General features: G+C 33.9%; 1 protein-coding gene across 1 annotated transcript; it reads left to right on the top strand.

Annotated features, from left to right (window-relative positions):
- Positions 1-12,827: 12,827 nt before the first annotated feature.
- LOC18586776 (uncharacterized) lies at positions 12,828-13,606 on the top strand. The gene has a single exon (XM_018129040.2). It carries the CDS (start codon positions 12,914-12,916, stop codon positions 13,496-13,498), a length of 585 nt encoding a protein of 194 aa, XP_017984529.2. The 5' UTR covers positions 12,828-12,913; the 3' UTR covers positions 13,499-13,606.
- The last annotated feature ends 3,218 nt before the right edge of the window (positions 13,607-16,824 follow it).

Below are 16,824 nucleotides of genomic sequence, written 5' to 3'. Positions count from 1 at the left end.
TTTGGTGTAGTGGAAGTCGAAGTGACTTGATCATTATTTATAGTATAAAGTATAAAAGCACACGCAAATGCTGAAATGAAATGTTCAAAGCTAGTACAGTGTTCTTTTCTGGTGAGAACAAGGTTTATGGGTACCGAGCTTGCTTAGAATGGAGTAAATTATGCTCCGAAAGTTCTAGGTAAGCTATGGACTATGGCTTTGAAGCCGTAAAAGCTTTCTGGTTCTAGATCAAGACCTGGTTTAGAACCAGGTCTCAGCTCGGGCAGACACCTCGGGTTTTCGACCCTGTTCACCAGCGTTCTACCTGCCTCAATAGCAGTTCAAGGCCGCAAGAAAGTGACATGTTGCACCCCAGCTGTCCTCCACCTCTTAAGAAGAAATCAAAAACAAAGACGTGCCTCGGAATCCCGAGCTTTTCTGGTTAGTTTCCTGATTCTAGAACCAAGACCTGGCCTGAGAAGCCCTGAACTCTTCTTGCAAGGTTTCTGGTTCTAGAACCAGATCATACAATTTACCTAATTTTGATTGAAGTATAAGAAATCGTTTTTAAATGATGTCCTTTAGAATCCAATTTTTCCTATTCTTTAAACAGCCAATACATTAAAAGCATAATTGTGTACGAAAGAGAATGAATATAAGAAAATCCATTAGTTTGGATAAGAACTGAAGATACATTGTGAGGTTATGTCTGAAATAAGAATATCATGATTTTTGTAAATTATCTATAGGCATTATATTTAAAAAAAAATTAAACTACTAAAAAAATTCAAATATGCATTTATTTCTTTATTACATTAAATATAATTTTATTTTAGGTCAAATAGGCTCTAATTAACTATAGCTAGTTAAAATGTCATATATCATTATTATTTCATGTCGTGTTGACATAGCATGCTGATATATTATAGTTAGTGATGACGTGACATGATAACATGATCATGTAATAGTTTTGCCCTTTACATCAGTGTCACGTTTTATGTTGTGTGATATTGATATGACATGTTAACATATAATAATTGACGATGATATGACATGTTAACATATTATAATTGATAATGATGCGATATGCTAGTTTGTTATAATAATATGATCATATGATATTTTTTATTTTTCACATCAACGTCATGTCAGTGCCATGTAAATATAAAATGACAAGTGATATTTTGACAAATGGCAATAAGTCAATCATTAGTGATAAAAGCTTATTTTATCCAAATAAAAATATAGAACGTAATAAAAGAATAAAAATTTATTTTAATTTTTTAAAATAATTTAAAAACTTATTTGAGCATTATGGTAAAAAAAAATACTTATTTAAATTTTCTTAAAATGTTTTAAGATTTTTTTTAAAACATTATACCATATCCATTTATATATTATACAATATGTTATTCTCTCTAATTTAGTTAATCTTGCAACTCAAAATTTTATCGTCCTCTCGCTAGGTAATACCTAAGATTATGGTAAAAAAAAATACTTATTTAAATTTTCTTAAAATGTTTTAAGATTTTTTTTAAAACATTATACCATATCCATTTATATATTATACAATATGTTATTCTCTCTAATTTAGTTAATCTTGCAACTCAAAATTTTATCGTCCTCTCGCTAGGTAATACCTAAGATTGCAAGCTACTTAGGCGTCATATAGTCTTCATTTTTATTTTACTTAATGAATAATTTTGATCGAAGATAAGTGCAAAGGGAAGACTACCAATTGCAATATCTTAAACCCAATCAATGGAGCTTCAGTTTATATTATTTAATATGCGGCAATCTAAGTTGATAGGCGATTCATCAGCAGATGGAGAAGCGAGTCCTAAACTAACAGTGATGGAAACTATTACAAAATGAGTAATGGCCGCACTTTTCACAGTTTAAAACTCATGATGGCAATAAAGTGGTTTTTCTCTAGAAAGAGAGTATATTTCTGTTTTCATGTTAATTTTTTTTTTTATTTAGATTGCTCTGACTAACTTAAACTTATTTATGGAACCCCTTTTATAATATAATTTGGTAACTTTAAATGATTAAATAATTCTAATATTAAATTCTCATATAACAATCCTAGTAACTTAATTTACCAAGATAAAAAAGGCTAAAACCTCATATTTTGATAGATTTGGTCAAATATGCCCTGCAAGCCAATTGGTTGGCTATATAGAGATACAATTTTGTGATTTAAGTTTTTACATTTAATACTTTATTTTTCATAAGACCTTCCATGTGTATTAGTTGAAATAAAGTCTACTGTACATTCTATGCTTTGCAAACAAATTTATAAAAGGTTAATTATGAAATCTTATTGCATCAAAGCTTTGAAACCCCCAACTTTTGTAGAAGGATAGTTGGGTAATATTTATCATGCATGATTTTGTTTATTGGATATAAACCCTTTCACGTATTTTTTTTATCTTTTGTGGCTGTCACCTTGGTTGGTTATCACTGTTGAAATAGAAATTTTTTTCAGTTTGAAAAGGGTCAAAATATGTGATTTTTATAAAATGATCTAATGGAAATAAAAAATGATGGTAATGGTGCCTTTGGTACTGAAGTAATCTATAATGATTTTTCCATAATTTTTGAAGTACATTTATTATGATAAATTAGACCCCAAAATGTAAATTCAGTCGAACTTTTTTGATTTTATTCTTAAAACTAAAATTTAGATTTTGATTCTTTTGGAATTTGATTTTTGGATTTTTTAGTGAATCAAAATAGAGGGAGTGTTTGCTTATTTACATTAAATATCTTAAGTAAATGGAGAGTAAAAAGGAAAGAAGTAAAAAAGAAGACATTTACATAAATGGTATTAAATGTAAATAAGCTTAGCAGGCTTTTATAGGCATTTTATCTCAAAAGGTACATTCTGTCTAAAAGGTATCAATACCTGTTCATAAGGTATCGATTTGATACTTCTAACCCAAAATGGCTTTATGATGAACAAGTATCGATACTTCATTCAAATGTATCGATACTTAAAACCTAGAATCGAATCTTGAAACCTAGAAACAAAAGTAATGATACTTCACCCAAAAGTATTGACACTTATCGTCATTTGACAAAAATAAAAAGATTAAATGGTATTTTCACACCCTCTCTTTAAACATAACGCTTTGTTAGGTACAACATGATCAGATTAAAAAATGCAATGTAATAGAAAAATAAAATACCACACCTACCTTGGATCAGCTTATTGCTTTTAATGTGAACAAAACATTATGAGAAATGCAATCATACTTGATTACCTTGCCAAATGATATCCCAATCAAACGGTATCCTCTCGATGTTTAAACCCATGTACACCCCAAAAGTGTGTAGGACCCGAGCCACTCAATCGCTTGGCTCTAATGTTGCACACACAGCAGCAATGGAATCTTTAGTGAGATGGGAACTTCCAACCACGCCTTTTGTGCTAGCAAAGTGGACAACAAACTATCTTTCTCTTCCTCTCTTAGTCTCTAGTCGAATCACACAAGAATTTTTCCAAAAGGCTCTCACAAGTAAGGAACATAGCACATGTCAATTTTTGTGCATTATTGATGCCCCGTCTCAATAATACAATGATTAGGAATTTTTAGAGACAATGCTTTGATGTATAAAGATCTCATAATTGTATCACAATGCAATTCTTTTGCAAGGCATTTATAATTCCTTGGGCTTTATATGTTGGGATGAGCCTTGCAGCCAATTGGGATTGGTTGAGGCTTGATTCCAATCATGCAACAGTATTATTCATGTTGAATGATTAGAGGTTTTCCTTCATCAATAAGACATTAATTATAATAAATTATAAGTTTAATTGGATGAAGTCCATGAGATTAATGTGCCTTGCAAGGAAACTGTAATGGGTTGCAGTTATGAGATTCTTTTGCATCAAAGCATAATCTCAAAATGTTCCTGGCCAATGTATCATTGAGAATGGACATCAATGATGCTTAGAGACTAGTATATTTTATATTCCTTACTTTGGAAGTAAGTAATCGATCTCATAGATTGAAGTATAAAGATACTTGAAACTAAAATATAGGTGCTTGCCTAGGAGAGCAAGTTCACTGAACATGACTCGCCATGAAAAGTGCATTTAGTAATCCACTCTAGTGTCTATGCAACACTTCTCATGTGTCAGTTGTGTAAATACTCCCTAGACTTGAGACACCAGGTTGTCTTATGTGTGGAGTGCTATACTTTGATTTCATCTCTAAGGGTGCCTAACCAAAGATGCCAAAACAGGATGCTTTTGGGTATAGTATGAAGCATGTGAAGGCAAATGAGTGGTCAAGATAGGAATCATCACCTCAAGTGTTTTAGAGGACATATCCTATCATTTATTGGTTAACATTAGCTTATTGAAGTCCTTGGCCAAGGCGATATGGAGATTATGGAAAAAGTTTCATAACTCTCTATAAAGCTAATGCTATAATTGCAAGAACAAATATGGAGGTCAATAAGAGTAGACACTGTATCAAGCTTTTATCATCTCTGGGATATATGATGAGGGAATGAATTACATTGATAGACTGTACACTGAAAGGTTGTCAAAGAACCTTTTGACTCTCCCAACAATTGGGTGGCCATGATGCATTGCTAGATGCCAATCTTGGTCTATGGAATTGATTATAAACTAATTGATTAAAATTTATATTAATCAATTAAGTCATTAATCAATTCCATTGCCAACATGTTGGGAACCTAATGGGTCACACACAATGCTTGCATTTGAATTAAATTGGGAGAGTGACGATTTAAGTTAGAGTTAAATCACATGCTAGGTAATTAACTTCTATAAACTTAATTAAAAGAGTTTAATTAAGTTTTTGGCATAATTATAAATAGTTATAAATATAAGGCCTTGATTGCAAAATATAAAGGAAATTAATTTTGATTTTAATTTCCAAGGGCTTAATTAAAAGAGTTTAATTAAGTAATAGGCTCAATATTATAATGTGTTATAATATTGAGGGCTTAATTGCAAAATTGAAGTTATTTTAACCTAACTATATAAGTCACATTTTAACTATTTTCCATATGAGAGTTTTTCACAATTGAAGAAAACATAGTTTTTGTCAGAAAAGAAAAATGTTTTCTTTCTTGCCACCACTCCCTTTGTGTGAAACAGAAAATTGCTTATGAAGTAATTTTCGAGAAAAGTTCGGCTAAGATTGTGAAAAAGAAGAAAATGACAATTGTTTTCCTCTTTGCTAGCACAAAGTATAGCTAAAAACTCCTTCCTTTGTTGAAGGTTCAAGTGCAATTGTGTGTACTACCATTAGAGGCAAGCACTTGATTGGCTAGGGTTTTTCTTCCTTGTGGTGTTCACGGGATTGCTTTAGAAAGTACCATCGTGATTACAAAATTACATGACAAGGTAACTTTCTAAACAATAATTTATTTTGTGCTTTTATGTGTTAAATATCACCAAGGTGATCCATGGGTGGAGGCATGTTTTGTTGTTTAGTTATAGAATTTTTAATTTTCTTTCCGCTGTGTATTTTGAGCATGCCATCCATAGTCAAACCCATCATTATCTATATAAGTATAAATGGTAATTAAATTACAAACTTATGGATAAAGAACTATCTCAATGTTATTATAAATAACAAAATGTCATACATGAATATCTAAAATTATGATTCCCATACAACCACAAATTGGCTTGTAGGGCTCATACCAATGTGCTTTCCTTGAGGATTTCACCCTCCTTAGCTCCATTCCACCATTTTCCCTTAGTTCTCAGTCACTATCTTGCCCTTTTTCACAATCAAACCTTGTTTTTGAAAATTGGAAGCTTGGATTTGACTTTCAAACATCAAGGTGATATTTTTCAACTTTTAAATCCTTAAATCCTAAATTTTCAATGTTGAAAAATATTCTTCATATGTCCCGATTTCCCTGAATCCTTCAAGCTCAAATGTTTTGTGATTCCTCTTAGTATCAACGCTCACTTAAGGTAATTAGAATGGTTTATGTGTTTTTAGTTGGCTGTTGTACAATGAGTTTAAGTTAGAAAGAATTAGTTTTAAATGAACTCGACTAGTCTTGAAAAGGCTTAGAAAGATCATTACATGATTCCTAGTCTAAGTATTAATTACAATGATTGTTGAACACTTTAGGTGTTATTGAAACTCTGAGGAAGTTGTTGGAATGAAGCCTTGCTTGTTGGCAAAGGTCGACTTTTCGAAGGTGAGTGGGTACACCTTTTTAAAGTGTTTTATTCAATTGAGTTGAGCATGGTTTATTGACTTGATTGCCTTGCATGAATTGATTGCTATATTGGTTTTGGTAAATCAAATTGTATGAGAATAAATAATTTCAATGAAGTTTTAAATCTTCTATTTGAGTAAATATCTCTATTACATATTAGTTTTCAACAAAAGAGGACATGTCCTTTCAAATATTTTCACTCAAATACTCCTCGATCGAACGTATGTTGCACGATTGGTGCATGGTTGAGTAGAAGCTGTCATGACCCAAATTTCAGGCCATGACCGGCGCATGGGCCCAATGGATGTAATCCACTAAGCCCAAGCAAGCCTATTAGTCTGACATGTTTATCATTCCATCATAAACTGCTAAGTCACATTTCATAACTTAGAATCAAAATAATACTACACATTGCCATCTCATACTAGCATACTAAACAAGTGTATATACATTTGTCTACAACATGTATCTTAACAATTTACATTAGGTTCGTCTATACATAACAAAATAATATTTGACTTCCAACGGAGGGACTCGGATGAATGTACAGCTACTGAATGCCGAGACACTTACCAAAAGATGGATACAAGTTTACAAGGACACCTCGTCCTAGTTATCGGCTGCCTCGTGATCTGAAAACATGAAGTTGAAAACGGTGAGTATAAACGTAGTGAGTGAACAAGGAAGGGAACAAGCAACAACAAGGGAGAATTTAAAATCATGATGCACTTGTTTCAAAACAATGCAATTTAGTTCCATTCATATTAAAAACCTCTCATCAAGCCCTTAAATGATTAATCATTTGAAAATCATGAACCCATACATAACGAACCATTTGAAGAATGAAAGCTTCAATGATATGCAAGCAAGTCAAATATGACAACGAATCTTCGCTGCAGCGAGAATGAATTTTCGTTGCAGAGATGTTGGGATTTAGTTTTTAGCCGAATGAGGGTTTCTCACTAAACCTCCTCATTTTAAACTTAACTCATTTAGTCCTTAATGTTGGAAGTCCATGCTTAGATATGGTAGCAAAAAAGTGAAAAATAAGGCAGTAATTGGACAAGATAGGAGACAAAACAAAGAGTTTTTCGATACAGCGAGATTCAATCTCGCTGCAGCGAAATTGTAACTCAAAAACAGAAGGTTTCTTGCTGCAGCGAAATTCAGTTGATGAAACAGAGAGTTTCTTGCTGCAGCGAAATTCAGTTGATGAAACAGAGAGTTTCTCGCTGCAGCGAGATTCCTTTTTGCTGCAGCGAGAAGCTACAGTGACTATCTCGCTGCAGGGAGATTCATTCTCGCTGCAGCGAGAATCAGTTCTGGTGAAGGTTCTCAAACCCGAGAGTTTCTCGCTGCAGCGAGATACAAGGCACCAATGAAAAATTTCCCTTTCTCCCAAAGAAAAACCACCCTGCTGAAATGTCCAAACCAACATGAAACGCATAACAATCTTTCACAGTTTAACATGTCAAGTTTCACATGCATTACAACCATATACCATTACTCATTAATTCCTTATAACACACATATTTACATATGTATATATGTATACGTATACCCATCATCATCATGCACACCATCCCGTCATCATCATCACCAGCTTATGCGCACTCCCTACTCGCACATGGCTGGGTCATCACCGGGTTATGCGCACTCCTTACTCGCACATAACTGGGTCATCCTCGGCTTATGCACATTCCCTACTCGCACATAGCCGAGTCAATGTCATTACATAACAATATATTCATACATATATATCAACACAATGTGGTAGTGCATGAATCAATAATAGTCACATGTCACAACATAAACCATTTCTCAAGAGCTTGTTCCCAAGGCACTCATTTTTAAGAAAAGTTGTATAAAATCATTCAAACACTTTGTACAAAACAGTCACATTCCCAAAATAGTTTTGATAGGCAGTCCACTCACCGATTTATTGTTGAGCCTTTAGTTGACTCTAATTCCCCTAATGATCCAATTGGAAGGATGGGACTTCATTAGAACTTAGGATCACATTAGCATAAGCAATAAGTCAATTCACACACTATGAATCCTAAAAGCTATCTCTTAGCTAGCTTTTAATTGCCACATTAAATGGCTATCTATGTTCACTATCTTAATCACTAAAAAAATAATGAACATACTCAACAATAAAACAGCTCTTAGTCTAAATTACTAGCCATTATTCACAGCTAAAAATCAAGCTTGGTTCATTACTCACCCTAGGGTTCCTTTGTAGTTGAATTTTCTTCTAATAGCTTCCACACAAATGGGTAATTCTCTCTTTCTCTCTCTAAAATGCCTAGCTAGTGAGAGAAAGTATGAAAATAAGATTTTTCAAGAGTTTTAAGGAGAAAGAGTGGAAGAATACAAGGGTTCTAGTCAAAAGGACTCAAAGGTATGAAAACTAGAGCTAGAGAGAGAAAATCATGCAAGCTTCATATCAAGCTTCCATGGAGGTTTTAAAGAAAATTGAGAGGGAAGAAGGAAGAAGAAGACAAGCTGCTGGAAAAATGGGAGAAGAAGCTGCTAGAAGGATATTTATAGGCCAAGCTTATCCATTCCCTTAAAATTATGAAAATGCCCTTGACTAGTTAGCTTGTTCTCATGCAACCCTTTATGCAATCTTTTTACTCTTTTGACATCGGGACAAGGTCCATAATGGTCTAGACACACTCGGGTTCATGAAAACTTAAAATTTTAACTCGAGATGAAAAATGACCATTTTGCCCCTACTGTGAAAATATCAAAATTTTGGTTTCCTTTCCATTTTACCCCTAATTTCACCATCCATTTATGCCTTAGGCCTACTTAGACCATAATATTGTTCAAAAATCTTACTTTTATGGGCTTACTAAGGAAATGATGAAATTACCCGTGATCAGGGATATCACGTATACTTCCCTTTACGAGTCTATAAAGGTCAAGGTCTCACAGAAGCCTAGGCAAATGAATAAATACCCACCCAATCATATGTGAATATGAAATGTTAGAGAACCCACCATGACGTATATGCTAGTGTATATGAGTTGAGATGCCTCTATGAGGAGGTGATTGTGGATGGTAGAATGCTTACAACATAGATTTGTGAAAGTGGATGAATGAGTCTCCACCATTGGACGATTTTATGTGGATGCATAGATGCCCACTAATGAAATTTAAAAAAGAATAGAAATGATAGATGTGAATATTATGATTTTAGTTGAAAAATGATATGCAAATGATATTGCATTATGCAAGTTTGAATTTGCTATGGGAACATAAAGCTCAGATGTGGGGGTAAGAATACCACATGTGTTTAGAGCAATTCCATCCATTGTGATGCAGGATTTTGTCACGCAGTAATGGTGTTTAGCATGAGTGAGGCCAATGTGCCACTTATGGCTCCTAAATGTGGGTGGCCCAGATGTAGGCCAGATGCTTTGACAATTTTTTCTTAAACTCTGAGTATCGACAAGAAGGAAAAAGCCCTACATATCACACCAAGCCTAGAGAACTTATTTCCTTGCTACATATTAGACTTTCCCATTGTGCTTAGTTATGTTTCAAATTCTCCTAGTGAAAAGAGAACTCCGAAAACCTTTCCCTTAGCTAGCATTAGGCTCTGCAAGTATAAGTAATCCCAATGTCCTTTGAAGTTATTCACAATTACCATGTTTGAGTGGATCACCATTGGAGGTTGTGCTATTAGACAACTTGTGATTTGCTACAACCCAAGCTTGATGTTAAAGATAGTAATTATGCTTAAAACCTTGTGATTTCAGCTCCAATATTAGAAAGTATAATGTTCTTATTCCTCTAGTTAGGGTTTATCTGTGTGAAAAACTGAAGTTGGATTCAACCTAAGGGAAAAGTTTAAATTTTTGCTATGCTTGTAATGTGATAGCATGTCTTTTTCGTAGCAATGGTATTAGAGTCTCTTTTAGTTTACTTAATATCAAATTGATGTTTAATTGTTATAGATATCAATTGTGATTTGATTATTTGTTGATTTGCTATAACATGATTTTGAAAACTTGTTTTCAAATCCAGATAACTTATTGTCATTTTTTGTTTTAATTGTTTTCTTATATAATTATGTGTCATGTGTCGCTTCATGTGCTCCCAAGATTTAGGAAGGGAAGAAATGACTGCTTGAACCTACTCCTCATCTATCAACACAATCCTTACTGCTTAAGCTCATGGATCAAAAGACATCTTTCTCAAATGTTGCTTCATCGAGTGGTGTGCTTCTTCTAATACGTATTTAATTGTAAATTCAACTTGCATAACTTAGTGAGAGAGACCACTCCATATTTATTATTTAAGGCATATACTGCTCAAACTTGCACATGTCATGTCATTGTGCATGTTGCTCAGAATAGTAAAGCAAACACAATTATCTTTCTTGCATCAATTTTGGTAGGTTTCAAGATCATGATGGTGCTGAGTTGTATTTTTAGCTCCTACCTCTTGTCTGATCTGTTGAGGTTCTCTAAACCCTTTTCATCTAGGAGATATTAGATTTTATGATGCCAAGTGTCATAATTTTTTCAATCTAATTTCTTCCTTTTTTCAAAATAGCAAAAACATTCTTAGTAGCCATGTTCCATTGATTCATAAAAATGTACAATAAATATTAGTAATTACCATCACAAGATAATAATTTGTCATATAAATTCATATCAAACAGTGAAAGTAATATATAAGTCACAAGCTAAAAAATTTCCTATGCTTCTAATCATCTCTCACACACAAGTGATTATATTAATATTATTTAAAATAATTTATGTGCAAAATTTTAGTTTTAGGAGTAAAGTACCAAAATTTTCACTCAACCATAGTATTCCTAAACATGTTACTAACGTGCATATTACTAGAAAAATTAGTATCTTACTCGTAAAATTATCATGCTAAATTTATGTAATTAAAAGGAATTTAATTATTTAAATAATTAAAACAAGTCATGACATAAATCATATATCATATGAATGTTATTCAAATATCGCGTATACTGTCAAATTAAATTCATAACGATAAAATATATTAAAAAGAAATAAATTAATCATTTTTGTCATAATTTGAATTTTCTAAAGCCATAAGTTTTGGAACATATTTTCGAGCTAAAAAATTCTCCGGAACCGGTGCATGCAGGCCATACAGCAACTTCCCGCATGGTGTTTTGTTGCTTTCTTTGTGCCAAAATTTTTTTTATGAGAGTGGAGTCTAGTGTGGTGGTCGGGCATCAATTGAACACCATGTTGGCTGACACACACCGAACCGACAGTGGGTCATGTTTCTGGTTTGCACTTCATCTTCATCTTTCATATATTATTTTTTTTCAATTTAGTCTTTAATTTTCATTTGTTAAATTCTCTCTCCTACGAGTCCGAATGATACAAATTGTGGCATAAAAATCATGCATAAAAAACATTTAGGAGAGAGAAAAATCAGACAAAGTTTCAGATTTACTTATTTACTAATTATACAATGCTCAAAATTTTCAGATTTTATTAAGCATATATGAGTATTATATCACTTAAAAAATATATATACGAGTATTATATCACAAAAAAAATCAGACCCTAAAAACATGCTTTTCAACAATTGTCATTAACATGTCATATAAGATTCCAAATGAAATACTTATAAAATAGAGGTTAATTGATGATTTATAGCAAGTTAATCATGTTTTTCAGAGATCATAATAGCATGAAAACACTCGAGTAGGCTTTATTGCCAATGTAGGAAAAATATGAACTTATTAAACATTTAGAATGATCTTACTTTGATCAAACTTGTACCAGTCGTTTATTTTCTAAAGCCTAATGCAACGTGTCTCCAAAATATAATTTTGAATGTTTTACGAGCCTATTGATCTTCAAAAGCTGATGGTGAGAAATTGATATAAAAGGAGTACTGGCCAAACTTTCCAAAATGCATAAACAAAAGAAATAAATTCTTATGTTTTGATAAATTTGGTCAGGTAGGCTAGACGACTATGCTATCTGTGTGTATGGCCATGATTGGGCTTCTAATCGTGGTAAGTCCACATAGATGATCTCCAAAAACTCATGGTGAGAAATTGGTATAAAAGGAGTAGCAGCCAAACTTTTCAAAAGGCTTTGACTAACTGCCAATGGAGAGAGAGTTGTTTTTCTCTGAGGGAATATTATATTTATTTCACATTAACTTTTTGTTTAGATTGCTTTGACTAACTGTGATTGTATTTTGATGAAAAACATTAAGCTTATTTACAGAACTATTTTATCAGATAATTGGGTAATCTTTAATTACAAGATAATGCCCATATATAATTATCATATAATTATTCTGGTAATGACTTAATTTACCAAAAAAAAAAAAGGAAGTAAATTCTTATGTTTTCATAGATTTGGTCAGGTAGGCTAGACGATTATCGTGGGTGATATCGTGTGTGTATGTGTGCGTGGGCACGATTGGGCTTTTAATCGTCGTAAGTCCATATAGATGAGTCAACACTCAATAACGCGTTGCTTAATTCAAATGACGGAGTCATAGCTTGGAAACCGAATACTTCAACTCTTGATTGCTTAGGAAGCATTCTTGTTTTCTTCTCTATATAAATCCCCCAACAAGGCTGAATTTGGAAACAAGAGCATCAAGCATTTTGTTCAAAACATCAACACTCGACAGGCATAGATATACACCTAAACTCCATAATTTTTCCCCGAGAGAAGATCATATGGCGACCATGGATATAAACCATTGTGAGATGCAGCGGCCAGAAGGGTATCCATCAGATGAGCAAGACCTAGGTGATATGAGCTCCATTGTATCAGACATGGAGAGGTCTCCATTATTTGGCGGAGATAATGATTTGTCACTCCTGGAAAGGGGTCTTTACAGAAGAACTTACAGTGACATGGGTGATAATCATCATAGAATCCAGGAAAGCGCGAAGAGACTGGGGAAGTCATTTGACCCAAGGGTGTTAGTTCTGCTAGAATTTTTCGGGGAATTCTACGTCAGAAGCCAGGAATTGCTGAAGCAAATATTTCCAGGTCTCCGGAATGAGTTTATAGAGTTTTTCAAGAAAGTTGGCACGGTGTTGGCTAAAGTCAAATCGAACCAAGTGAAGGTTAAAACCATGCAGAGGAGTCTGAGTTTAGGCTCGCCGCTCATGCCATCCAAGGAGGATGAATCATCTTTGAGGCTCGAGAGATTCAGGATAAGGACTGTTAATATTGGAGATGTTCAAGAAGGTGGCCAAAGTAGCCAGGGTGGCCAAGGTGGTCAGGGTGGAACCAAACCTGCTGGCTCCAAGTAGTACTTGATTAAATGAGAAAAAATATCTAAATATATTCTTTTATTCTTTCTAAACATGCTCCTTCTAAGAGGGAAAATGACAATATTCACAGTTTGATTAATTAGTCAATATGAGTATATATATAGTTTCTTTTTCTTGCCTATTGTACTTTTATTCTTTGCTTTGTACACTTTTTGTTTGTATTCCCCTCCTTTTTGTATCACCATCAACGGACTAGAACTTTGGAGGAGCAAATGGAGCCACTCCCTCCTCAAGTCCAACTCGGCCAAACTACCCAAGAGGAATTTAAGCAGTAAGATGGATCAAATTCCAAGCAGCCACTCCTCATGACCATCAAGGCCATATCCATAATGTTCTTTTCTTTTTCGATGAGACTATGAGGGGTTTTTTTTTTTTTCAATGGATGTGCTAGAAAATCAGATTTATTGTTTTTGTGTTGACATTTGTCCCATTTTTTATTTATTTTTATCATATTTTTATTTATTTCTTACTTGCTTTAATTCACGGTTGAACTTGAAAGCTGTCTTGTTGAGCTTTGTGCTACTGATCTGCTAGTTTCTTTTAACTTTCAGTTGATCGGTATAACTTTTTCAACTTTGCTATCTTATGATGAAATTATAAATGGCAATATTGGTACATGTAAATACAGTGATGGGTTGCATTTAATTTCTTAATATTGTAGTATTAAAGGCCGAAATTGTAAAATGAATATGAAAAACTTTAATTGAGATTTAGAAAAGAAAATTGATTGTAAGTAAATTTCCCGTCACAAGATTGCTTGTGTGATTCAAAATAGGCTATTCAAGAAAACCAGTGAAACCATATTTGATAAGAAGGGTAAGTTATGCCTGAGGTATATTTGACTCTCTGAAATCCTGGAAAGAGTTGATGCATAGTTTAGAGGTTGGCATTACATTCGGATCTTTCTAGCATTCACCTAGTATTTCATGTGTCCATACTTCGTAAGTATGACCCCAACTTGTCTCACGTGATTCAGCATGAGGAGATTTAATTGGGAGATCACTTATCATATGAGGAGATTCTGATAAAGATCTTGGATAGACAAGTTAAAAGACTTTGTAACAAAGACGTCGTCTTGGTGAAAGTTCTTTGGTGCAATCACTCTAGTGAGGAGGTGACTTGGGAAGTCGAAGACAAAATGTGAGCAAAATACTCACATTTGTTCAAGAATTGAGGTTAGAAACTATTGGTTTTTAATTGTCATCCAAACATGAGAGAGTGAGAGAGAGACTAGGGATGAGTTTAGGAGTTTTGATAAGATCGGAGATACTTCAAGAAACAAATTTTGGAATCCAACAGTTGCTCGGAGCATTAATCTTTGGAGATAGAGTCTTTTTTCTATTTTTGTGGATAATATCAACATCAGGGTGCCATGGAGTGCAATGAAGTTTATATTTGAGGACTATGGGTTTGTCATGGATGTCTTTTTTCCTAAATCTGATTCAAATAGGAAAAGGAAAGATTCTAGTTTTGCTTTTATCAAAAGGAGGTCTAAAATGCGATTTAGTTTGGGAATGGGAGGAAAATTGGCAGCAAGACTGTTTTGGTCAAAGAGGAAAGTATGGAAAGAACAAGAGAATGATCTCGATTAAGAAGAATGTCATTACATCTCTAAAGAGAGTGAAAACAAACAACACATTGAGTAACTTTTTTTCTTTTAAAGATGCTCTTGTTATTAGTAAGTCTTCTAGTCCCAAGGATTTGATGAACGGTGCTACGGTTGAGATAACTCCCGATATCAATGCTCAAGTTGATACAATCTTTTTGGAAAGAAAAGATGATCTTGTGATCAAGGAGTATTTAGAAGTCGATGTCTTAAATTTTTGTTACAACACCTTTCTTCCTTCGGAAGACATGGAATGGCTTCAAAGAATTGCCTTTGGGATTATAAGGTAGGAGTTTCTATTAAGCTTAATTAGATCAGGCCTCTTTAAAGAAGGTAGTCATAACCTAAACTTAGGGGTTTGTAACTAGCACATGAGTAGGACAGGCGAAGCCCATGAAACCCGTGCAAGCTTCAAAGTTCAAAACCAACACACATAGCTAAGGGATTTCAAATACTCATAAATAAAATTTTAATTCAAATATATATAGCATTTTCCTCAGTTCATAACTTATACAATGTTCATAAGGCCATACGTTAGCCATCAAATTGGTTCATATGTAGTAGCCCTTACACAAATACATATGACAGAATATACCTACATACATACCAACCTAAGTATGAATCGAAGCTCATAACGAATGCAGCAGAGTGGATGTGTCGATTAGGAACCTACCGGATGCCAAAATTGGTTTGTCAATGGATGGCCTTTGTCGTGCAATCCTGTGGCCTATTTATCTACACGTGGTATACAAATGGGTGAGTCATCTAATACTTAAGGAAGGGTGCAGATAATCAAAACATATATATATATATATATATATAAAATTTATCATATATATATATACATATCAGTAATGCACTATCAGTGCTACAACACACATCTCCAAAGTTAAGGGCATATCATCCTTGAAGCGTCTTCACAAATGGTATTAAAATCACTAGGTTCATCCTTTACCCATATCAAATCATTCTCCATGACACACTTTAGTCGTCAGAGTATCATATCAAGTTCAAATTATATTTATCTAATGGCTACTCGAGGCTATGTCATATCACTCATAGATCAGGTCGTAATCAGCTAGTGGACCTCCCTTAGACATCATCAAATCATGCTTAGGGTGAAGCTGCTAGTAGAGAAGTAAATCATGCACATGCCGAAGCAACAGGCGGAGAATCAAAATCATCGATTGGAGTAATCACCCGACGATCAGCATTACTTGAAGTATCCTCAAATGGGTGGCATCAAAGCACTACAGGTAGGACTAATACCACTGTCCTTGCTCACCACTATTCCTGTAGGCACAGAACAAAGTCACAGGGGGACGGGACTCCATTCAAACCTTAAATTGAATCAACATCAATAATTCATTCCTCAAACAGAATATAAATCCACAATGAGGCCATCATGCCTTCATCATATTAAATGTCCACATCAAATCACAATTCATATTCAACAAGCTTCAATCACTTCTAAGCTCGATGTAGTTTTAAGTGCCTTTTGAATCTCTAAGGCATCAAATACTCATAATCCACTAAGGGTTTAATTATCTAGAGTAATCTACTCCTTGACGCTCATCATGGCCTTTAGACTTCTTAGTCTAGGCACACACAACATAAGCCACCTATATGGCTTGCACTAAAGTTCATAACACAACACATAATTTCATGCATTTCTATTCTCTAGCCTAGGCACATTCCT

This window comes from Theobroma cacao, chromosome 10 (assembly GCF_053813885.1).
Source record: "Theobroma cacao isolate CCN51 chromosome 10, ASM5381388v1, whole genome shotgun sequence".
NCBI classification, from domain to species: domain Eukaryota; kingdom Viridiplantae; phylum Streptophyta; class Magnoliopsida; order Malvales; family Malvaceae; genus Theobroma; species Theobroma cacao.
Note: the sequence above shows the minus strand (reverse complement) of the source record. Positions and strands in the feature narration are given on the sequence as shown.